Here is a 22,686-nt window from a genome sequence, read left to right on the forward strand (position 1 = left end):
TCTTTTGCCACATATGATATCGGCAGAAGATGCTCTGTTGTCTGACATCATGGGGGAGGGAGGAATTTTTCTTAATTTATATTCCGGTTAAAGGAGAGGGATCGCACTTATCACCCTTGGGTGGCCAACCTTCAAACACAGTAATTCACATGGTAAAATGTACTTAACACTGAAGTTATACTGAATTTTAATGAATCTTTGATGATTCAGAAGGCACCGCAGGAATATTGCGATACTTATGACTCATCCTTATGAACATCAGTGATGACTGAATTCTAGGTTTTGGAAAGGCCACTGAGGGATGCATCAGATTTGCTTCTGCTCAGTTGTTTCCTTGCATTGGACAGGAGCAGCAAATCTCTGAATATGCCTGGAAAAGCTCTAGGGAGGCTTAGCCATTTTTTTTTAATTGCGATATAATCGACATATAACACCATGTAGGTTTAAGGTGTACGACATGTTCATTTGATACATTTATATATTGCAATATGATTACTACAGAAGCATTAGCTAATATGTTTTACCATGTGACATATTTATCATTTCTTTTTTGTGTTGAGAACTGTTAAGATTTAGTCTCTTAGCAGCTTTGACATTTATAATACAGTGTTGTTGACTATAACCACTATTTTGTGCATTAGGTCTCCAGAACTTATTTATCTACTAGCTGGAAGTTTGCACCCTTAAATAACATCTCCCCAGTCTCCCACCCCTCAGCCCCTGGTAACCACTTTTTTACCCTCTGATTTTACAAGTTCAGTTTTTTTAGATTCCACATGTGAGGGATATCATAACAGTATTTGTCTTTCTCTGTCTGACTTCTCTTACATCCTAGCTGGTTTCTTGGTGTTCAGTCCTCTAATATGATTCCATCCATTCAACAAATATTTAAGTTCCTACTAGGTGCCTGGCAGAATTTCTAAATTTTTGGTTCTGGCATTAACTATTGCGTATGATCTCCTCCTTGAGTACCTCATCAAACAGAATAGGTGCCATGCCTTCCTATTTTCTGATAAAGCCTCCAACTTTCTGGTAAAGGTTTGTTTATGTCTGTTTTCCCATGATGGTCAATTGTAGCGAGTGGAGTCTTTCTCTTCATCTGGTCTGTTGGGTCGAAATGCACAAAAATGTGAAGCACGGTTAGGTTTTTAAATTATTTCCAGTTATTGACCATTTTTCTAGTTACAAAAGAGAATTGTACCTGAATTCATCCCTACACCAAGCTGAGATGGACTCAAAAACTTATATTTAGATGTGCTCCACCTCCTTCCATCATGTAACTCAGCAATTCGATTTTCTTTTTCTTGGGGGGGGAGGCCGAATATCCACTCATTGATATTTGATCCCTAACTTTATTCAAAATTTAATTAATTTGAAGGCACAGTGGAGGGAAATGGATTCTGCAGACCAGGAACCAGCATTGGCTCTGCCAATGACCAAGCTCTCGCACAGATTTCCTGTACTGTAGCTTCCTCAATGGTTTTAAAACGATGTTAGTACTCGCCTATAGTAATGTAGGGAGAAATCAGATGATGACTGGACAGAAGGCTTGATATAAGAAAAGCCATTAAAATATGTATTGGAGCTAATTGCTACCTTTTCTGAAGAGTTGCATTATTTTAAAAATAGCCAAGCACTTTTGACACTAAGATGTTTTTCACTGAAATTCTTCCAATTTTCTTGATGTGCTCATTTCAACAGAATTAAAAAACAAACAACAATCTATCACATCAGGTTAAAATATTTTTTTTACTTAATATTTTAAATTTATTGAAATAGTGCAACTAAGACAAAGCATCAAAACTGAAAAATTAAGCCAATTACACCTTATGCCATATTTTTAAAAAAATTCTAAAATACAAAATGGTATTTTAGTTATGCCACATAGGAACATGTTTAACACATTAACAAAAAAACTGAATAGGTTCTGGGAGTCACATATATAGTTTAGAGTTAATGATATTCCTTATGCTGTAATTAACTTTGGACAGCCAAATCTTCCAATAAAAGATAGAAAGTAACATTTATACATCTCCTTTTCTTTGTTTTTATTTTGAATTTTATTGGTTTTGTAATTGTATTTGTATAGATGTATTCTGGTTTTATACTAGCATAGGTGAAATAAGCTTGAGAAATTTATACCTGATTTTGTGACAGTACACATGCAAGCAACATCATAATAAAACTACTTTATGTCACATTGCAGGGAAGGGGAGGATGGTCTGTGAGAACATGTGCCCTTTAAAAGGGATCCATGCTTGAAAGATACTGATCTATATATGCATTTCCTTTTTAAAACAAATGTGCTGCCTTTGGATCTCATCACTGGTTTAGCAGCACTATTTACAGTGCTATTCTGAACATCTTGAGGTTAATATCTTAACAGCAAGTAACTTAGAAAAGAGCTAAAATAAAAATGATCATTTTAGGAAGTACTATATAGTAGTTTATGGTGGCAGAATTTTATATATTACAGTATATATTGTATAATTTTTAAATTAATCTGCTTTTCACTCAAAACCTCAGGGTGTTTATGTGTATACATGCATTGTGTATTTAAGTAAGTGAAACTGAAGAGGCAAATCTGGGTTTTTATACCCATTATCCAAATACAACCTCTATTCAGAAGCCAAATTATACAAAACTAATACAAATTTCAGAAAAAGCATTCAAAAACATAATAAAACTTACTGAACTATCAAAGGTTTATCAGCAAAAATAAAGCATTTTGCAAGCCAGCCCTAATGGCCTAGTGGTTCAAGTTTGGCACTCACTGCTTCAGCAGCCCAGGTTCGCTTACTGGTCACAGAAGCACACCACCCGTCTGTTAGTTGCTGTGCTGTGGCAGAGGCTTACATAGAAGAACTAGATCGACTTACAACTAGCATATACAACCCTGTACTGGGTCTTTGGGGAGAAAAAAAAAGAGGAAGATTGGCAACAGATGTTAGCTCAGGGAGACTCTCTTTCCCTGCAAAAAAATAAATAAATAAATAAAGGGTTTTGCTAATATAGCAGCTCTTGCACGATGCTTTGCTCTAGATTTCGAGACCAAGCCTCTGTCATCAGGTAGTCAGTTTTCTTTCAATTCTTCTAGTTCCCATCTTCCTTGAGAAGAAGCTGATCTTGCTCTAGGATATAACAATTGACGAGGCTGGATTTAGGAGGAAGAAATTCTTTCATCATACTCTAAGAGAGTCCATCATAATAGCAATCTCCACATCTGTGACATCTTTCTTTGCTTTTGATAAGACCCACCCAGCCAACTTTCCACTATCAAAAGTTTGTGTAAAATATACTTCTTGTATAGGTTGAAGTGTCTTATATTTAATCTCTGAGAATTCACCTTCAGTAACATCAATCTCTTCTGAATTTTCATCAAAGTCTTCCATCTCAACACCATCATCCATAAATTCTGCATTAATTGAGATGAGTAGAAGACCCAAACATGGCCAAAAGCCTTGGAAATGCACATTGACTATCCGTCTTGCAGGCCTAGTTTCAGCAGTGAGATTTCAGATGTCTGAGTTGCTGCCACTTGGTCCTCATGTCTTCCCAGACCTACAATATTTTTAATTAATGATATTTAGCACTATCCACAAAGACAACTGGATTTCACATATTTTTATTGAAAACATGCACAAAATAAATATCTCTCCTTTTCTATAATAGGATAAACAATGTCTCATGATTAAAGACATTTATGCATCAAAATTCTTTCAGATAATCTGCAATGAAATGTCGCTTTTCTCTATTCTGAGTTTCTCTCTGGGTGAAAGAACAAACAGGATTATAAAAAGTTCAACGTTCTTTTCTCAGCTGCTGCAAGCTTCATACTCTGTAGGTTGCTATATGTATTTGCATAACAGAAGACAGAGACTGTGATAAACATCATTCATGAGTCTGTCTGGTTTTTGTTTCTTCCATTTCATGGAATATCTAATCTCAAAGTTCTCAAAAATCACTTAATCCAAGATCCTTTCCTAGGCAACAATTACAGAGATTGCTTTTTTTGTGAGTCTCGAAAAGGCTACAATAATACTTTAAAACAAAGGATGAGGCAAAAGATATCTTTGAAAATTACATTTGAAGAAGGGGGAATGTAAATGTAATTAGATATTCCAAGTGTTAAGAGATAGGACCAAGTGTGAGGGTTAATTCATTTAAATCCTAACTTTTCACTCAAGATTATTCAAAATAGTATCTATTTCAAGCTGGATTTGTTGCCAAGCTAATCTTTTCAAAAGTACAATAATATACACTTGTTGTAAAAATCTGAAATAGTGCAGAAAGAGAAATACCCAAACCATGCCTCCCTCACTCCTGGTCCCCCAGTCGTATCCCCAGAGGTAACCACTTAAGAATTTTTTGTGTCCTTCTAGACATTTTCACTGCATATACTGGCATATATTTCCCTAAAACACACACAATATGGAATCAGAACATACTCTCTTCTCTATAATCTGACAATACATACAGCTGATTGATAGCAAGCAAGCTATGAAGTGAGGTGGTTTTTCTGCAGGGCTACCAAGGTGCTGTCTTCATGGGGCAGTAGAGAGAACATCAACAAGGCCATTTCTTCTAACACGAAATCCTGATGACAGGCGTGGAGGGTGTCAGGGCTTTTATGCCCCAGGCTCCTTCTGAGCAGAGAAAATCATCATGGCTTCCTCTCCACTCACTTAATAAACTTTATGGAAGGAACTACATGGCAGGTGCTGAGCAAGGCTCTGGGGATTCTGAGCCCAGTCAGAGCGACACGGCCCTGCCCTCATGGAGCTTTCCAGTCTGCTCGCCCTACAAATCACTGTTCCCCTGAGATGATCTGCTCATCAACTCACTCAAACCATCCTTTACTGAGCACCTATCATGAACCAAGTGCTATTTTAGATACGATAAATACAAAGAACAAGAAGCTTCCAAACCTGCCCTTAAAGAACAGTCTAATGGGGACACAGCGTGAGATATGCATGATGCTAAGATGGAGGCAAGATGACGGGTCACTTCACTTAGCCTTGGGGGAGAGGGGGGTTGGGAAGCATGCCTGAAGCCCACAGGTGGAGTTGGGGTGGGGTTATTTCAGGCAGAGGGGACAATGCAAGCTGATACCTCCTTCAGGGCATGCCAGGAAACCACAGCAGTTTAGGGCTTCTGGGACATCCAAAGGAGGGTCAGACATGGAAGGCTTTGCATGCGTCTATGGACTTTGGATGTATCCTAGGCAATAGGGAGATACTGATTTAGGCACAGAAGGATTGGGGGTAGGGGGTGCTAAAGGATCAGAGAGCTCATGCTAACAGCTGTAGGAGGCCGGGAAACCACCCAGCAGACTGTGTCCAGAGGAGAAATGATGAGAACCTAAACCAGGGCAGGGGTAGAGATGGACTGAAGAGATATTTAGGGGGTAAAATCATCAGGGTGTGAGAACTAATTGGATGTGAAGTTTGAGGAAACGGGAGAGTTAGGGACAACTTCCAGGCTTAAAATGTTGGTGATTGGTAGATGGAAGTCCAGTCGCTCTGGAAGTTAGGTTAAAAGAGATTTTTTTTTTAATTTGCACTGTCTGCAACCCTCTTAACTGATACTTTCCACTCAGCACAAAAGCCTTTTTCTATCTTAAAATAAACATTCTCAATTCTACCTTCCCCTCCCATCTTCTTAAAATAACCAACAAATCTTCCTCACCACCCATTCAATCTTCAACCTACCACAGTCTGCAGTAGTCCCCACAATCTCCTGAAACTGCCCTAGCGAGGATCCTCGGGGAGAAAGGCCCTCTGCAGCCCCATTCCCAGACCTTTCTGCAGCACTGGGCTCCACTGGCCAGGCCTTGAAACTCTCTTCCTTTGCTTTCCCTGATGTTGCCCTCTCTCGCCTGGTGTCCTTTACCCCACACAGTGCTCCTCCAACGGCTCCTACTCCTCCCATTCCCTATTCCTATAATCAAGTTCCCTCTCTATTCCTTTCTCTTCATATTCTCCGTAGGTGATCCCATCTGCACCTATGGCCTGACCTCCATCTCCAAGGCTGGGAAGTCTTCCAATTCTAACGCCATTCCTCCTAAATTCCAAAGTCAGGTATCCAACTGCCCATATTCAGTCATGTCAAATTTGTTCAAAACTCATCTCTTCTCCCCTCCTACATTCTCCGCCTTAGCAAACGGAGCCGCCACCCATTCATTCATCAAAGCCCGATACCTGGGAGCCATGCACAGCTCTAGCCCTGCAGCACTGCTGGACAGCACACAAATGCACGGCTCTCTGCCCCCTGCCTTTGCACTGCTGTTCACTCTGGCCAAAATGCCCTTCCTTTCTTTAAAAATATATTTGACACATATAAAACATTATATACAAAGTCACCATCCCAGATTTTTGCTTATTATTCCATTTTGCCTTTATTAGTTTTATAATATATTTGATACCTGTATTAAGTACAACATATTTAATATATACAAAACTCTATGTTAAATATTAGTTATAAAGCATAATATAATAAACAACCATAAACCAACATACAACCCAAGAACTAGAACGTTAGTAATAACTTGCATCTATCTGAGGGTCTCTCTGCTATCTGCTCCCTCTGCTTCCTCCTCTCAGGGGTAATTACTAGGCTAAATTTTGGTTTATTGTTGTTACTTTTTTATCTTTTTACAATATAGTTTTACCATTTACATATGCAGACAATATATTGTTTGGTTTTGCTTGTTTCTGGGCTCAAGAAAAATAGACCCATACCATATATGGTCTCCTGGAACTTTTTTTTCTTAACATTTTCTGAGATTCATTCTCATTGTCAGGTATAGCTGTAGTTCATTTATTTTCACTACTGAATAATATCCCCTAGTGTGAATATACCTTAATTTACTTATTCATTCTCCTATAGACAGACATTTCAGTTTTTCCACTTATTAACTATCACGAAGATGTTACTATGAATATTCCTGTACATACTTCCAGATACACATGTGCAAGAGTTTACTGGATACACAACTGGAAGTTGGAATCCTAAACTAGATCCTAAGGTGTGCAAATGTTCAACTTAGTGAGGTATAATTGTTTTCTAGAGCTGAGGTGCCAGTTTACATACCACACAATGTACAAGTTCTCATAGATCCTCTTTAGCATCCAGAACTATCAGACTCCTTAATTTTTGCAAATCTAATGGATGTAAAATGGAATCTCATTGTGGTCTTAATTCATATTTCCCCGACCTCCAGTGCTGTGGAACATTTCTCTATTTATAAGCCCCATGTATTTCCTCTTGTGTGAAATGCCTTTTCTATTTTTCTACTGAATATTTTTAAAAACAGGAATTCTCTATACATTCTGCTTACTAATCCTTTCTCAGTTAATTGTATTGTAAATATCTCACATCATGGCTTGTCTTTTCACTACTTTAAACTGTTTATTAGCTTAACATAAGTCCTTAGTTTTAATATAGTTAATTTAATCATCTTTTCTTTTATGGTTAGTGCTTTGTGTTTCAAGAGATGCTTTCCTGCCCTAAGGTTTTTTTCATGCAAATATTTAAGTATTTGCCTTTTGCATTGAAGACCATAATATCTTTGGAATTGATTGTTAGGTAAGGTGTGAGGCAGAAACCAAATTTCATTTTTTCCATATGGTAACCATGGTTCTAGCACCACTTATGGAGTCATCCTTCTCATCCCCACTGATACACCATGCCACCGCTGTCATATCTCAAAGGTCCACATACACACGGGTTATTTTCCAGGCTCCTTATCTCATTGCACTACTCAGAATGCCTATCTTTGCATCACATACAACACAAGTTCTACAATAAAACTTACTATCTCGTGAGATAAGCCCCCTCAGCCTCCTCTTCATATTTGGAAGCATTCAGCCATTCTTAGTCCTTCACTATTTCTTATAAATTTAAATATCTGCTTGTCACGTTCAACTAAACCTCTTTTGGAATTTGTTAGAAATGGCATTGAATCTATAGATCAACTTGGGGAGATCTGATACCTTTACAACCTTTAATATTCCTATTCATGAACAAAGATAGCTCTTCGTTTGTTCCTACTTTGCTTCTTCATCTTCATCCTTCAAGTCCCAAATCAGGCCTCAACCTAAACATTGCTCTCCCTAAACCTTTTGACACCATCCCAACTAAAGTAGGATAAGTGTGTCTTTTATACGCAATTTTTTTAGATCACTGTAATAGTCCAAGATAAAGATGATACGAGTTTGAGGTTTGTCAGCTTGAGTGGTGGCACCATTCTTCATTACTGAATACATCAAGATTTTGAGAAGAATAAGAGGAGAACAGTTTGGGATACACTGGGTCTGAGGTGTCTGTATGTCCTCCTGGAAGAGGCTGTTAGATGTAGTACGCTATGCTCTTCAGGACAGAGGAGTTTGGACAGAGATACCCGGAGATACTGACTTGATGAGATTGCCCACTGAAACTATCCAGACTAAGAAGATAACTGATGACTGGCCCTTGAGGACACCAAGATTTAAATGGGCAGAGGAAGAGAAAACTATGAAAATGTTAGAGAAACTATCAGAAACATAGAAGGTTAACCAGAAGAGTGATGTCAACGGGGAACCAGGGAAAGAAGAGTTTTGAAGAAGTGGTCAAAATTGTCAAACCTATTGAGAAGAAAAATCACTGGAAAGGCCACTGGATCTAACAATTAGGAAGTCATTAATGATAGAACAGATGGGTAAAAAGCCCTAACTTCACTGAGTTAAGAAAAGAAAGGGAGGAGAAAGTAGTTGGCACATGGCAGACACTCAAATATTTGTTGAGAGCATGCCTGAGAGAAATAGAGAGAAAGCAGACTATTCTCTAAATGAGTTTGGTTGTGAACAGAGGGAAGCCGATGGCAGAATGTCTCAAAGGAGAAATAGGGTATTATAAAACCTGATCGCAACCATCATCTCACAAACCGGCATCCTCAGTACAGAGAGCAGAGCAAGCAGCAGAGTGGGAAACGTTTCGAACAAGCACTTCTTTAGAAGCAAAAATAAATATGGGATCTTTGATGGAAATTTAAGAGTGAGTGAGTTAATGTCAGGGCCACAGATATTGATGACAAGGAGAGGTTCTGGATGTACAGGCACCGACAGTATAGACCTCAGGTTCAGAATGGTCACCTACCTGCCTCTGAAGTCACCTGAAGGGGTTTCCAAGTTATATTTTATATTCTTTAATGAACATATAGGCACTCAAATTTGTATGAACTGTTTTTGTCTTTAGAAAAAGGCATCCATCCATCATGAGATTAGATCAACAATACACTTAAGGAAGCCGTTGCACCACACAAACAGCTGAGAGAAGAGATGGTAAATATTTAATGAAATCAGGAGACTCTTAGCAACTGTAATTCAGATAAAATATATTAAAATATTTAAAGGAGGTTATTCTTTCTCATGGAAGAATGTAACAACACCTAGAATAACATACCTGCTATGGAACACAGAAAATAAATCTTCCAACTAAGTGTCTCAGGAAACTGAGTCCCATTCTCAATCTAGCACAAACTAAATGCATCTAAAGAAAGCAGAGAGTTCTCTTCAAGTTAAGGACAAGCGATGCCTGAGAAGGTATATTACTCTGCAAATAAACATGTATATACTGCAGACAGGTAGGATTGTTATTTCCTAACTCTTTTTTCCCTTTCACCTCCAATGTACCTGCATGTACATTTGATATAACTGCTTTGGGGGCAAGGCTAGCTTATATAACGAGAGGTGATGGAGGGGGCAGTCACTCAGAAAATGAGTACTGATGGCACATGTGACACAGGAGGCAGTTTCTCTTTCCCAGTCACAGTGTTAAATGGGGTCTAATCCCAGGAAGGGTACCTAACATAATGCAGTCACTACCATATGCATTTCCCACATAGCTTTTCACCTCCATTAATCTTATTATTCCCTTTCCATGAGTACCTACTATGTGCTGACCTTGATGAGCTACCTCTATAGAAGCTACCGTTCACTAAGCACTTACTGTATGCCAGATCCCTGTTACCTGCCTTATGTGCATCATCTCGTTCAACCCACACCTCGTGCCCATGAGATAGGAACTAGTATTACTGTCCCCATTTTACACATGAGAAAATAGTGTTGGAGAGCTTCAGTAATTTGCCTATGTCATACAGTAAGTAAGTGGCACAGCTGAAATTAGAATCCAGGTATGTCTGACTTCAGTGCCCATGTTCTTACCATTTCCCCTGAAATAACTGAGAACAAGTCAATGTGCTATTCCTAAACTGTATGAGGCTCGACTTGGGTCAGTGCAGAAAAGAAAGAACTGAGTGGAATTATGCTGTCCACCTGTCCAAATCTGCACAGGACACCACGGCTCAGCCGAGAACCTGCTCAATTCTGGAAAACAACTATAAGATGTTAATGACCCTGAACAGTCACACTGTCTCCCCATCTCCTTGTTTTCCTTAGGGCTAGGGGCTATGAAATTATGAGAGGACAAAAATGCTTGGAGAACATTACTGTATGTGACCACACAGAGCCGACAGCCTGAGTATTCCTGACAAGCCAGCACTGAGAGTGTGCCTTCTGCCAAAGGGACTTCTGCACCCCTTCAATCGTGCCTTTAGAAAATGAGGTCTTCCGGAAACAGAGCAGAGTTATCCTTTCTGCCCTGTCAGAGTCTACTGTTGTAACCATTAAGACTAAAATGCCCCATTTCTCACAGCATCATTTTGCCACAGGGTCACATTTCTCTATACATTTCTCTATTCAACTGAGTTTCAGACTTTTTTCTAAGAGAGAAGAAAAAAAAAAAAAAAGAATAAGTGGCCTAGATCCAAGGTAAAAATGAAAAAAGCAAGTTGACTTGCTTTGAAATGCAAAAGACCTCTATCTCCAGCTTGTCCCAGTCCCAAAGGGACCAGGGACACCACCAGCATCCTGCTCACTGCTCTTCATTCAAGGTTCCCTGAAAACTGTCACTTGCTTTCCAAGGGCCATAGGAAGACCCTGTTCCTTTATAAGGTTCCACCAAACCTCCGACACCTGGAGCAGGCAAATGTCAGCCAGATGCCGATGGGCATGCTGCTGCTGCAGTTGTCGTTTAAGGCACTCTGGACTGTATTTCCTTGAAGATCACCAAGTACAGCCAAGGTGAAAAAAAGAAGTTAGTCTGTATCATATCCCAAAATGGGTCCAAGCCATTTCTCAACCTCAGCCACGGACATGTTCTTCCTCGAAGCATAATCCTCAATCTGCAAAAGATTAAAAGCACTTATTAAACTAAAATGATAAGGCTCTTTGAATTGAAGTTTCCACAGGATTTGCCAAAAAACATTAAGTACCTTCCACTTCTTGTCTTAATAGCAATCTACTGAGTTACACAGAGATAGATGCTTATCTATTCACCAAGCTCCTTATTCTCTGGGCAGAAACACTACATGTAGTAAACATCTGATGCTTAGAAGCTGGACGGGGGGGTGGGGGTATGTAAGGGGGGTCTGTGTGTAAACAGGAGGACTAGAATCGGAGTAATAGGTTGAAATCAAATTACAACATTGACGTAAATTTCTTCATCCTTTCCCTCTCATTTTATTCTCATTCATGTGTAAAATAAAATAGGTTCTAGAGTTCCATTTAAAACAAGACAGGCGGGCCAGCCCGGTGGCTTAGCGGTTAAGTGCTCGCACTCCACTACTGGCGGCCCGGGTTCGGATCCTGGGTGCGCACCGACGCACCGCTTCTCCTGCCATGCTGAGGCCACGTCCCACATACAGCAACTAGAAGGATGTGCAACTATGACACACAACTATCTACTGGGGCTTTGGGGAAGAAAAAAGGAGGAGGATTGGCAATAGATGTTAGCTCAGAGCCGGTCTTCCTCAGCAAAAAGAGGAGGATTAGCATGGATGTTAGCTCAGGGCTGATCTCCCTTACAAAAAATAAATAAATAAATAAAACAAGACAGGCATCTAGGGAAGTCATATATAATGAAACAGCTAACTTACCTGATCCTTGGAAATTTTCCCCACAGCAAAATATCTGGACTTCAAATTGGAGAAGTAAAGGCCGGATACTGCTGAAGCAGGTGCCATTGCTAAGGATTCTGTTAACCTGATGCCTAGAGAGAGCAACATGGGGAAAACGCTCATTCATGCAGTGCCCAGCACAGGACCTGGCAGTCGGCAAGCACCCAATAAACTCTTGTTGAACAAGTGAATGAAAGTGAACTCATGCCTTGTAGGTGGACACATGACACAGCATGAAAGATGTGACCAGACCCGTCTAGCAAATTCCTGCCAAGGGGATGAACAAACTCAGGACACGCAGAGCTCCTCTAACCTAGGGGGACAGGCCTGGAAAAGACTCCCTATAGTCTTACCCCCAGTCCTCCACGATCAGTTACAGAGGCTCCCATTTGCTCCTACGCCTGGGCCTTCTCAGACAAGGAGCTCCAACCCTGGAGATGAGAGTACCATCTGAACCTCCAAGGGCTCCTGTGGGGCCAATGACACCAGGGATGACCAACAGTTGGGCTCCACTAAGACTGAGCCCACAATGGTACTTACAAAGAAAAGATACTTTTTCTTAGGAGTTTAGAACTCAAAGGGAACATCAAGGCTATCTAGTCTAAGCCACTCATTTTATGGACAAGGAAAAGGGGAGCACAAAGGTTAAGTGCTTCGCCAAAGATCACCCAGCTAGCTACGGCAGAAACGGGACTCAAATCTATATCTCATGACTCCCAGATTCAACACAGCCTCGTGGTTCCTCACTTAAATCCAGATTCCTCTAACTTCATCATTGTTGATGGCATGCTTTTGATTAATTCCACTGAAATTCTTAATTGTGTTAATAACAGTGTAAAAGTAAAGAAAGAAAAGAGCTGCAGGGACGGGTGGGAGTTCTGCAAAACCAGTGTCCAGAGATACTGTCTATAAGCAATGGGAGGAGAAAGTAACGTGAAACATGTTACTAAAGGTCACAAAGGTCAGTAATGGAGAGATTAAAAACAGTAACACTCCTGTAATAGGAAAATGGGGCAGGAGACGTACAGGCTAGTATGAGTAGCTCAATTCCCATCGGTTAGAGGTTAAGAGAAAATAGTTAAAATTGATAAATCTTAAACGGTAAAATGGTGATGGTAAGACTACTATTCAGTAACGTGGAGGTAAAATATTAGAATAAATAGCTAGAAGTGAGAAAGGATGGGATTAGGGATGATTTCATTATATGCCTTTCCATATTTAAAAATTTTTAACCATATGCACCATTACTTTGATAAAAGTATATCTATTCAATAAGGAAAGATGGGCACTTGCCTCCTCCTGGCACATACCTGTGCACTGCTCGATGTTCGCGAGCCTCCACATGGTGAGCTTCTCGGTGTGGTCAGGCTGGCTGGGGTAGCCGGGAGCTGGGCGGATGCCCTCATAGCGCAGCCTTCGCAGGTCTGTGATGTCCAGCTGCTCGCTGCCACAGTAAGCCCACAGTTCTCTGCGGACCCTTTCATGGAGCTCCTCCGCAAAGGCCTGGGAGCCCAGAACGAGGTATGCTTAGGCAGAGGCAAGAGCCCTCAGCATCAGTGCCCCCTCCATCCCCTCAGTCAAAGCCATCCAGAGCACCTCCCTCACCTGGATCACAGCCAGGGAAAATCTGGCTGGATTCTCAACTCATTTGCAGTTTCATTAGCTGCTCTGCTGCTCAATTTTGGCCTCAACCTGGGCTCTGAAGTATCAAATTCACTGATCTGAGGACTGTAGGCCTTTTAACTTAAACACTTCCCTCATGGTCAGTCTACAGCTGACGGTGGCCAGAAAGAGAAGCTGGGACCAGTGTTAGGGAAAGGGGAGAGGACCTCCCCACGGCTCAGGTTACCCTATTCCACGCAGAGGAAGATGAGGAATCTACAGAGAATACTAACATTAGAACAAGGAGCTCTGAAATAAAAATCTGTTTTCAATTTTTTGGGCTCCTCAGGAAAATGTCACTTCACAACAAGCAAAGGGAGACATCAGAACTAAGGCAAAGAGGTCAAGGTTCTAAGGGTGACTACCAACTATGGTATCGTTGAAGGTTTTTCTTTGCCCAAAAGATGATGTGTGAGAGCAACTGAAGAATGCATGATTTAAAATATGCGTGATGTTAAAGCCAGCCTCATCTGAAATGGAAAAAAAAAAGACACTGATTCTAAGTGTTGCTTAGCCTTTGGCACCCGTCGTGGGTTCTGTCCACAGTGCACCGCTGCTCTACCTCGGCCAGCCGGTCCCCCAGCGCCTTGACCATGATGCTGCTGTAGTCGTCACACTCCTCCTCATAGGCCTTGCTCAGCTCCTCCACCCCAAAGCAGGCAACGGCGAACAGGCCCAGGTAGTCACGGATGCCCGAATGCAGAGGGGCGATGAAGTCCGACAGGCAGTGGTATGGATCTGTGCTGGCGGAGTCTTTCTCAGCCTTAAAATCCAAGGAGTGGGTGGAGAAACCATCAGCATAGACGTGGCACCAACACACAGTCGAGAGCAATCTAGTATTTTCAAATGAATATAAGCTTCACACTGGGATGTCTGTCTGTTTTGCTCACTGTTACATCCCCAGCACTTAGAATAGTGCCTGACACACAGTGAGCATTCAATCAATATTTGTTGAATAAGCAAATAAAATGAGATTTTAAAAAATATATGACATGACACAACATATACAGTCAAGAAACCAATTAATTTGCTCTTTTACACACTGACCAAACATCTTCTGAATGCCTACAGGTACTGTGCTGGGAACTGGAGCCCTAAAATTCATATTAAAAAAAAAAACTTTTCCCCAAATGTGTTTTCAATTCAAGATCAACATTAAATTCTGAAGTTATGTTGAAAGGGTCCACTCAATGTATAAGCCTCTACTTTGCATCAACAGAAGCAGTTCAATAAACTGCCGGGGTCAGCAACACAGGCGCCACGTGCTGCCTGCCACAGGTGGTGGGTCAGGAGATAGCTAAGGACATCCCAGGTCGGCCTGAAACCAGACAGAGTTCAGCATGATCTGCTTCTGCGACCCCTGGAGGGGTCGCAGGGCCAGGTGCCCATCCTCGCCTGCTTTTCATTTTCAGCTGATGGCTGACTCTCCCCTGCTACTAACCTGACAAATAAGGTCTCACACATATTTCACAAACAGTAAATATTTGCTGAAAGGTAAATAGCTAATAACTAATATTTATTGAGTACTTAGTATATGCCAGGCACTATTCTTGGTGCTTTATATGAATTAACTAATTTAATCCTCTCAAGAACCTTATGAAGTAAGTAACACCATAAGCTCCGTCTTACAGACACGAAATCTGAGGCAGAGAGAGCTTGATTAACCAGCTAAGGTCAGATGGGGCAGGCCCAGGGGTCTGATACCACAACCAACGCCCTTGACCACTATTCCCCTGGCACTGCTTAGGACTGAGCAATTAATCAAGGAGTGGCCAAGCCAGAAGCTTCAGAGCTATTTGCTTGCCAGCTCTGGAACCATGTACAGCCTAATGGACACTGGACAGCAAATGGTTAAGTGGCTGCAGGCAAGAAGGTGTTTGATAATGGCACACAGAAATGTCACAGAGCTCAGGGATAGCTATGCAGCAAGGAGCTGCTTTCCAGTTGTACTCTGACCATCAACTGTTCTTTGCTAACAAAAGCCAGAGGGAGACAGACACAAAGCTTCCTGGCACCACAAAGAGAGACAGGTCACAGAGTCCCACGGCACTTTAGAAGAGACAGCGATCAGACCCACACAGAACAGAAGACTCCCAGAGCAGTACGTCGCTGCAGCCTGAATTTTCCAGAGTGTACTGGAAGAAAGCACCTCTTTAGAAGTATGTATCTGAGTAGGTAACATATGTACACTGAGAAGTCATTATATTAAATGCCCTAACACAGTCTGTCACGGACTGCCTGGACATGAATGGTACTGGACATAAAAAGAAATCAGAAGATACAGGACTTGAAGGATGAAAAACTGGGTCAGGGCAGAGTTTCTGGCCTTAGTAACACATGTAAAAGAGAAGTCACCAAGTCCCTAGTGAGGAGGGGCTGGATCTTAGCATCGGAACCCCACTGCCTGGTACTCTGTGGTGTCTGAGCCTGAGTGCACACAGTAAGGACGGAGCTGCCCTTGTTTAGCTTGTTATGGTTATCTTTAATGTCCCAAATTGCAGAATCACTTCAGATGTTGTTATGGTTAAACTATCTGTCACTATGAATTATATTGTGGTTAAAATTAAAAGCAATACCATCACTTTTGAATGACTGAAAATGGTAGTGAAATTGTGCAAGAATAATTTTCTACAATCCTTTGTTAATGATTGGTGAATTCTGGTTCCCATTCTTGATTAGGACAACTATTTTTTTACAGCAGCTAAGGGGACAGGCATATGATCTTTGCATTTTAAAAGGTGGGGGCGTATGAGAGAGAGCCGTGTTGAGAAGATCCTGCTCTCATCATACTCAAGGAAGCTGGCACAGTGAAGGCAGAGCCATCGGGGTGCGGACAGGCTGGGCTCTCCCCTCTACGCTGTGGACTCAGCACAATCTCCAGCAGCCTTCATTTTCTCTTCTGTAAAATGGAAACATCAACTGTCTGACAAAAAGGCAATGTGGAAATGAAACAAGACGGTCCATCACGCGCCCTACTAAGCACCTGGCACCTGGTGGACATTCAGCCAATGTTTGCTCCTGCCTGTCTTCCCCTTGAGAAAGGGAGCCACCAGCCTATTTTAATAATAGGCATGTATGCAAACCAGTGTTTTTGGACAAGTAAATGTTCATCTGTTTGTGACCACCTGAGGCAGCAGCAACGTTTCTCCCCTACCTGTCCAACACAACATTAAACACCTCTTCCGTGCTGGAGCCTGAGAGGCCCACGCTCGAAACCCATGTGGCGCCTTCTCTCCATCGTCCCCACAAATGCCTTGGGCTCGGGCCTGTGATGGGTCATTTGGGGTGAGGTGGGGCAGAGCTAGCATTTATACAAAGCTCAGATTTACTTACGTTTTTTTTAGTGCTTAAACCAAAAAGCAGAAGCAGTGTTTGCTGTCAATACGGCTCTCCGTACCTGTTGCCTCAGCCCGTAAAAGGTGGCTATGGGCTCTGCAGCCTGGGGTACTGCGTCCTCTGCATACAGGTGAATGTCGTCTTGGACACTCTGCGCCGGCCAGAACCCAATCACGCCCCTGGCTTGGAGTTTCTTTTGACTAATCAGTGCTTTCAGCATATTTTGGGCATCACCATAGACTTTTGTGGCCTCTTCACCTTTTAGGAAATATTATAAGAATTCACTTAAAGATGCCAATAATAACCAGCAAAGAATGCTTCTTTTAAAACCACTACCCTTCCTCAGTCATTTTCTCTCTTCACTCGTCTCTTTTCCCCTCAAATACTTTATCAGTGTTTGTCATCAGCACAACTGAAGGAACAGCTAAGGGTTCAGTGGTTCCTGCTAAGTGCAGCTCCCACAGCCTGTTTCCCCAGCTCAAGCCACTTCAATTTTTCCATTTAACAAAAGGCAGAGAGCCAAATCTGTGGCTCCCCAAAGCAGTCTGTCAGACAGAGAGTGAAACAAAGCAGGCCAAATCCTTCTGTCACCGACGTTCCTCGTTCACATATAACTCCACTGACCTCACAGTGACTCTGGGGATGTGAACAGGTTGAGGGTGAAGTGCGGCCCCAACCTCTCTTAAGTGGCTTCAGTGCTGCACCCGGATGGCCTCAGTTCAGGGGCTCCTGCAAGTTCTCACCTGCACAGTGGGAGCCAAGCTCCCGCACCCCCTCCTCTTGGCTTCCAACTCTGTATGTCAGGCTCTTCCTGGCCCTAATCTCATACTTCTGCCAGTCCACCTCACCACCTTGCTCTAATCTAGCTATTACCTAATCCTTTGAATGGTTTAGTACTTTGATCCCATGTCTCTGAGGTAGGTTTTGGGGGCAGGGTTAGAAGTGAGAAGTGGGGCTAGCAGTTTATTGACTCACCACTTCTCTAGCTTATTGCCCCAAGTCCCCCTCCCCCCACCAATGCTCCAGGCACAATGGACTCCTTGCAGGTCCCCAAATCAGCACATGTGTCTTTGCCTTCTCATACTCTGTCTTCTCTGCCTGGAATGTCCTTTTCTTCAATGCCATCTCACATTCCCAGTCCCAGCATCAGTATTTCCCACATAATCTTCTAAAAGCACTTCAAACACTACCTCCTCCAGGAAGCCTGCCCTGACTCCTAGTCTGAGGTCTATCTCATCTTGTGTCCACAGAAGCCTGGGGTCAGCCCCGTGGCAGGAGCTTAGCATCCTGTATGGGAATCACCTGTCACTGTGGCTGCACCAGCTAGCCAGGTCCCAGAGGGCAGGGGTTATATGGCCTCCTTTTGTTTATTCCCAGTGCCCAGCAAGAGCCCGGCATGTAACTGTTGTCAATAAATATTTATTAAAATAATGGATAAACAGAAATGCCAAATGTAGTTCATACATAAGGACCAACTTAGCAATTAAAAACCAATGATGAGCTGAGCAGGCAAACAATATCCTATAATATATTATGTTATAATAATAAACGATATTCTACATAATCCACACCCACTGCTCACCACTTATTCTCAGCTTCAAAGTCCCAGACTATGTCTCGGTATCAGAGCAGGAAGGAAGGACTTAATGAACTAACCTACAGTTTTGTCGTTAAATATCTTGGGAAAGCCTCGGTTCGGGTACTTGCCCCGGAGCTGCCAGACATCAAAGAAAGGCTTCCAGTCAATGTAGTCCACCAGCTTCTGCAGGTCATAGTCTTCAAAGACCCGGGTCCCAAGAAATGTGGGCTTCACTATGGGAAAGAAGCACCATTGTCAACACTAACACCAGGGGCCTGGGCCAAGCACCCCTCACACACAGCGCTGCCTACTGGAGGCCTTCCTGGCCGGCTCTCTCCTGCTCTGTTGGCACCCACGCTCTGCTTCCCTCCTGTCACCCGTGGGAGTTGTTTTACAAAGAGGGGAACTTTAAATTATCATGGAGAAGGAGTAATTCTGCAGCAAATCTTAAATAAAACCATTCTTCCCATGCAGCTGACTGACTACACTGCCCTTGGAAACTCTTCCCTCAACCCTTCCACCCCCACCCCCCGCCCTAGCAAAAAGAAAGACTTGGGTTAATCTTCACTTGTACAAATGAAGACAATCTAAAATAAAGACCACTGTAGAACGACAAATATAGTAAGCCACTTAGGTAAAGTTTACACCCATGAAACAAGAATCTGTACTGCCTACTGATACACATGCACCTAGTCCAAGTATAAGGAAGTGCATGGCAACGAGGCACCACACTCAGGACCGTGCAGGGAGGGAGGGACACAGGCGACTTCCACTACCTATGCACTCCTGTTTTGCTTTTTTAAAATGGGCAGTAGGGCATTTCTTAAGTGGTTAGTGGGCATACACGGATGTTCAGTACATTGTTCTTTACAGCTCCTCGTGAGCCTAAAATACACCACGTGATAAATGATGGTGAAGACTTCAGAGACAGACGGTGCCACTGGGCTTTCTGGACACGAAGAGCAGCAACACCGCGCCCACCTTACCACGCCCACGCTGGGGTCAGGTCAGAGTCTGAGGGGCTGACTCTGCGGCCAGCTTCCTGGCCCTCGTGTCCTCAGTTTCCTGATCTGTAAATAGGGATCAAAGAACTTATACTACACTGGGAATCTCAGGGGCTCTGGGATAAGTCTCAAGAGTATTTCTGTCTCATCGGATACTAAAAGTGAGAGGTGAAAGCACTGGAAGAGAAAAGTATGAGCAGCTTCTTAATTTTGCCTTGAAATCTCTACCTTTTCATACATGTTCACAGTAACTCTTTCTCATTTGTTCCTGGTCATCTGCTTACCACGTGGGACAATCCCTTCCTTGTGAATACTCTATTACGCTGATTTGTTTGGTAACTAAAAAGAAACTACAGGGCCAGCCTGGTGGCCTAGTGGTTAAGTGCAGTGCACTCCACTTCGGTGGCGCGGGTTCCGTTCCTGGGCACAGATCTACAACGCTGTCAGCAGCCACGCTGTGCTGGAGGCCCACATACTAGAAGACAGAGGAAGACTGGCACGGATGCTGGCTGAGGGCAAATCTTCCTCAGCGAAAAAAAATAAACTACATACATCCTCCTGATGAAAGTTTCCTCTTGCTTGAAAGGCAGGGAGAAATGCACTGCCGCAGAGTCACTGATGGATGCTGTTCCTGAATAAGCTTGTCTTCCAGAGGTTAGACTTGTTTGAGGTTTTGGAGATCTTGGAGAAGAACCCTTCTTCCTCCCTTTATTGACTTCCTGCAACTACCCTAAGACTGTGTTGCTCTCAAAAACAATTCTGAGGGCCGTACCCCAGTGCGTCAGTGTCCCTCAGGCAGCAGGTCCAGAGCCTTGCAAAGGCCCCGTTGGGGGTTAAAACTGCCACTCGAAAAGTGTCACCCCCGCTGCCTGGTGCTGTGGGCCTCAGAGGACTATTTGCACCAAGATGTGTTGTGGAAGTTTGACTCAGTTAAAACGGACTCCCCCTTGTGATCTTTTCCAATTTCATAGTGAATGGTAAAGAGAAAATAATAGTTGGGACTATATAGTGGTTTATATCTTTCAAAGGTTTTCACGTATTATTTTATCCTCACTTTTCCATAAACTCACTCCTTTTTTATACATTAGAAACTGTAAAACACAGAAGTAAGATGCTCGGGGTCACTCGGTGATTCAGAGCCAGGAGCCAAGTCTGGGATTACAACTCAGGGCTCCCAACTCCCAACCTGCATTCTTCCCACTAAACCACACTGAACCCAGCAGGACTGAAATTACAACCAAGCTCACCTACATTTCCAATTTAATCCTCTAAACTCTGCTGAGCATGTGCAGAACATAGATGTCGTGAGCAATGAAAGCTGATTTGAGGTATTACCTTGGAAATACGGATTCAATTAATACAACCCCTCTTCACCCTGTCTTAGTTTTGCATTTGTATCTCATGCCTCTCTGAGACTGTCAAAACATCTTACACATTTTATTCCCTCGTGAACACCTGTGCAAGGCAAAAAAGGTGGCTAGAAATAAGAAAGGGAAGAAACCAAATAAAATAAATAAAAAGAGGGAAGCATTCAGAGAGAGAATGAGAGAGTGAACAGGAGACCCGGCTTTGCTGAAATGATTTCAAAGTTTGTTCAACATGAAGGCATTTTCAATTTCAGGCATTCCACATCTGCACCTGGGCCTGCCTGGGACCCAGGCCAACTCAGTGACAGTACCACCCAGGTAGGTTTCTAGAACTTGCTCCAAGCTGAAGGGGGTCCACTCAAGCACGGCACACAGGAAAACACATAGGTTTAGAAGACAGATCAGAGATAGAATCCTAGTAACCTGTCAAGTTATTACTGAAATCCAGTTTCTTCAAATTAAAGTGGGGATAACAGCACATTCATTACAGAGTTGTGTCAAGGGCTCGGACCTGCTGTGGGTCAATCTCAGGACAGTGTTTGGTCCTCCATAAACAGTTTCTGTTTACTTTTATTTTCAATCATTGTCATTCATCATCATTAGACACAATTAAGAGTTTCTAGCTGCCTGTTTGATCTCTAGCCAAGTAAATGCACACGTCTCTTCAGCTGACAGTTACCACACGTAGCCTTTCTCTAACCGATAGCCAGACAGACCTGGGTGAGGCTCTGACAGCCAGTCAATATGGAAACCGTTTTTTCTAGCTTGACTTAAGGTTAAGTATCTTCTCTCCTATGAAAAAAAGAAAAGTTATTTAGTCAGAGAATCTTAGCTTTTCAGCTGCTACCACAGAAGTATGTCCAAGAAAGCTAGTACATAAGTTTTGCAAGAAAACAAATGCTTTTATTAATAAAAATTCATTTCCTAAAAAGCTGTTCCTATCCCATCCAATATGGCTTCACATCAGCACCAGAACAATAAAGATTCATTAAATATCCACTGAATATTTATATGTAAATATAAGGCTGACCTGCAGCCTTCACCGTGGGATAAGCATGGCATGGAGTGGTCCCTGCCTGTACTTTCAGAATACCTGAGACCAGGTTAACTGGCCTGCCATCGACTGCCCTGAGGACCAGAAGGCAGAACCAAGAAATTATCAACTGTAGGCACACCTAAGGGGAGGGGGAAAGCCAACACCTCAGAAACATCTGTTGTCTTCTTGCTGTTTGTTATCTCATTCCACTTGCCTACCCACCTCCAAAATGCAGCCTCCCGACCCCAGACAAAGCCCAGCAAGCAGATAACCAGGAAGAAATATCCCAAAGACTTCTGAAGAATAATTATGCCCACTCTCATGGATTCCCTGGAGCTTATCTAGACAGGGACAGTCCCTGACACATTACTTTGCACAGTCAGTGCTGGGCAATCAGAGAGAGAGGCTTACAATGGTCCTGTCTAATGTCTTCATCTTCTCCCATTATTTCCTCAAGAACAGGATCTGTGGGAGTCATTTCAGTACACTGTTTCAGTTCCTGTTTCCCTGCTGGGGATGAGCTCATGTTTTATACATTCTCATAACTCTGCTATCTATCTAGCACAGCACCTAACACCTACTGTGCACCCAATAAATGTTGGGCAGAATAAATAAAATTAATTTTAATATAATCAAAAATTATTGGGAATTTAGACACTGAAGAAGTCTGATTTGAACTAGAAAACAGGACTTCTCTAGATCGATCC

At 42.5% G+C, this 22,686-nt stretch overlaps 1 protein-coding gene across 4 annotated transcripts in view; it reads right to left on the reverse strand.

Moving 5' to 3' along the window:
• Positions 1–6,372: 6,372 nt before the first annotated feature.
• Positions 6,373–22,686, reverse strand: part of MTR (5-methyltetrahydrofolate-homocysteine methyltransferase) — a 101,505-nt gene continuing 85,191 nt past the window's right edge. For all 4 annotated transcript variants that reach the window (XM_058542956.1, XM_058542957.1, XM_058542955.1 and 1 more), the window contains 7 exons: positions 21,660–21,735; positions 18,650–18,805; positions 17,055–17,251; positions 14,220–14,420; positions 13,306–13,498; positions 11,975–12,087; positions 6,373–11,221 (listed from right to left, as the gene is read on the reverse strand). In XM_058542956.1, the coding sequence (XP_058398939.1) occupies positions 11,135–11,221; positions 11,975–12,087; positions 13,306–13,498; positions 14,220–14,420; positions 17,055–17,251; positions 18,650–18,805; positions 21,660–21,735 (1,023 nt within the window). In that variant the 3' untranslated portion in view covers positions 6,373–11,134. The remainder of the gene's footprint in view (positions 11,222–11,974; positions 12,088–13,305; positions 13,499–14,219; positions 14,421–17,054; positions 17,252–18,649; positions 18,806–21,659; positions 21,736–22,686) is intronic.

The sequence above is a fragment of the Diceros bicornis genome, chromosome 6 (assembly GCF_020826845.1).
Source record: "Diceros bicornis minor isolate mBicDic1 chromosome 6, mDicBic1.mat.cur, whole genome shotgun sequence".
Classification (NCBI taxonomy): Eukaryota; Metazoa; Chordata; class Mammalia; order Perissodactyla; family Rhinocerotidae; genus Diceros; species Diceros bicornis.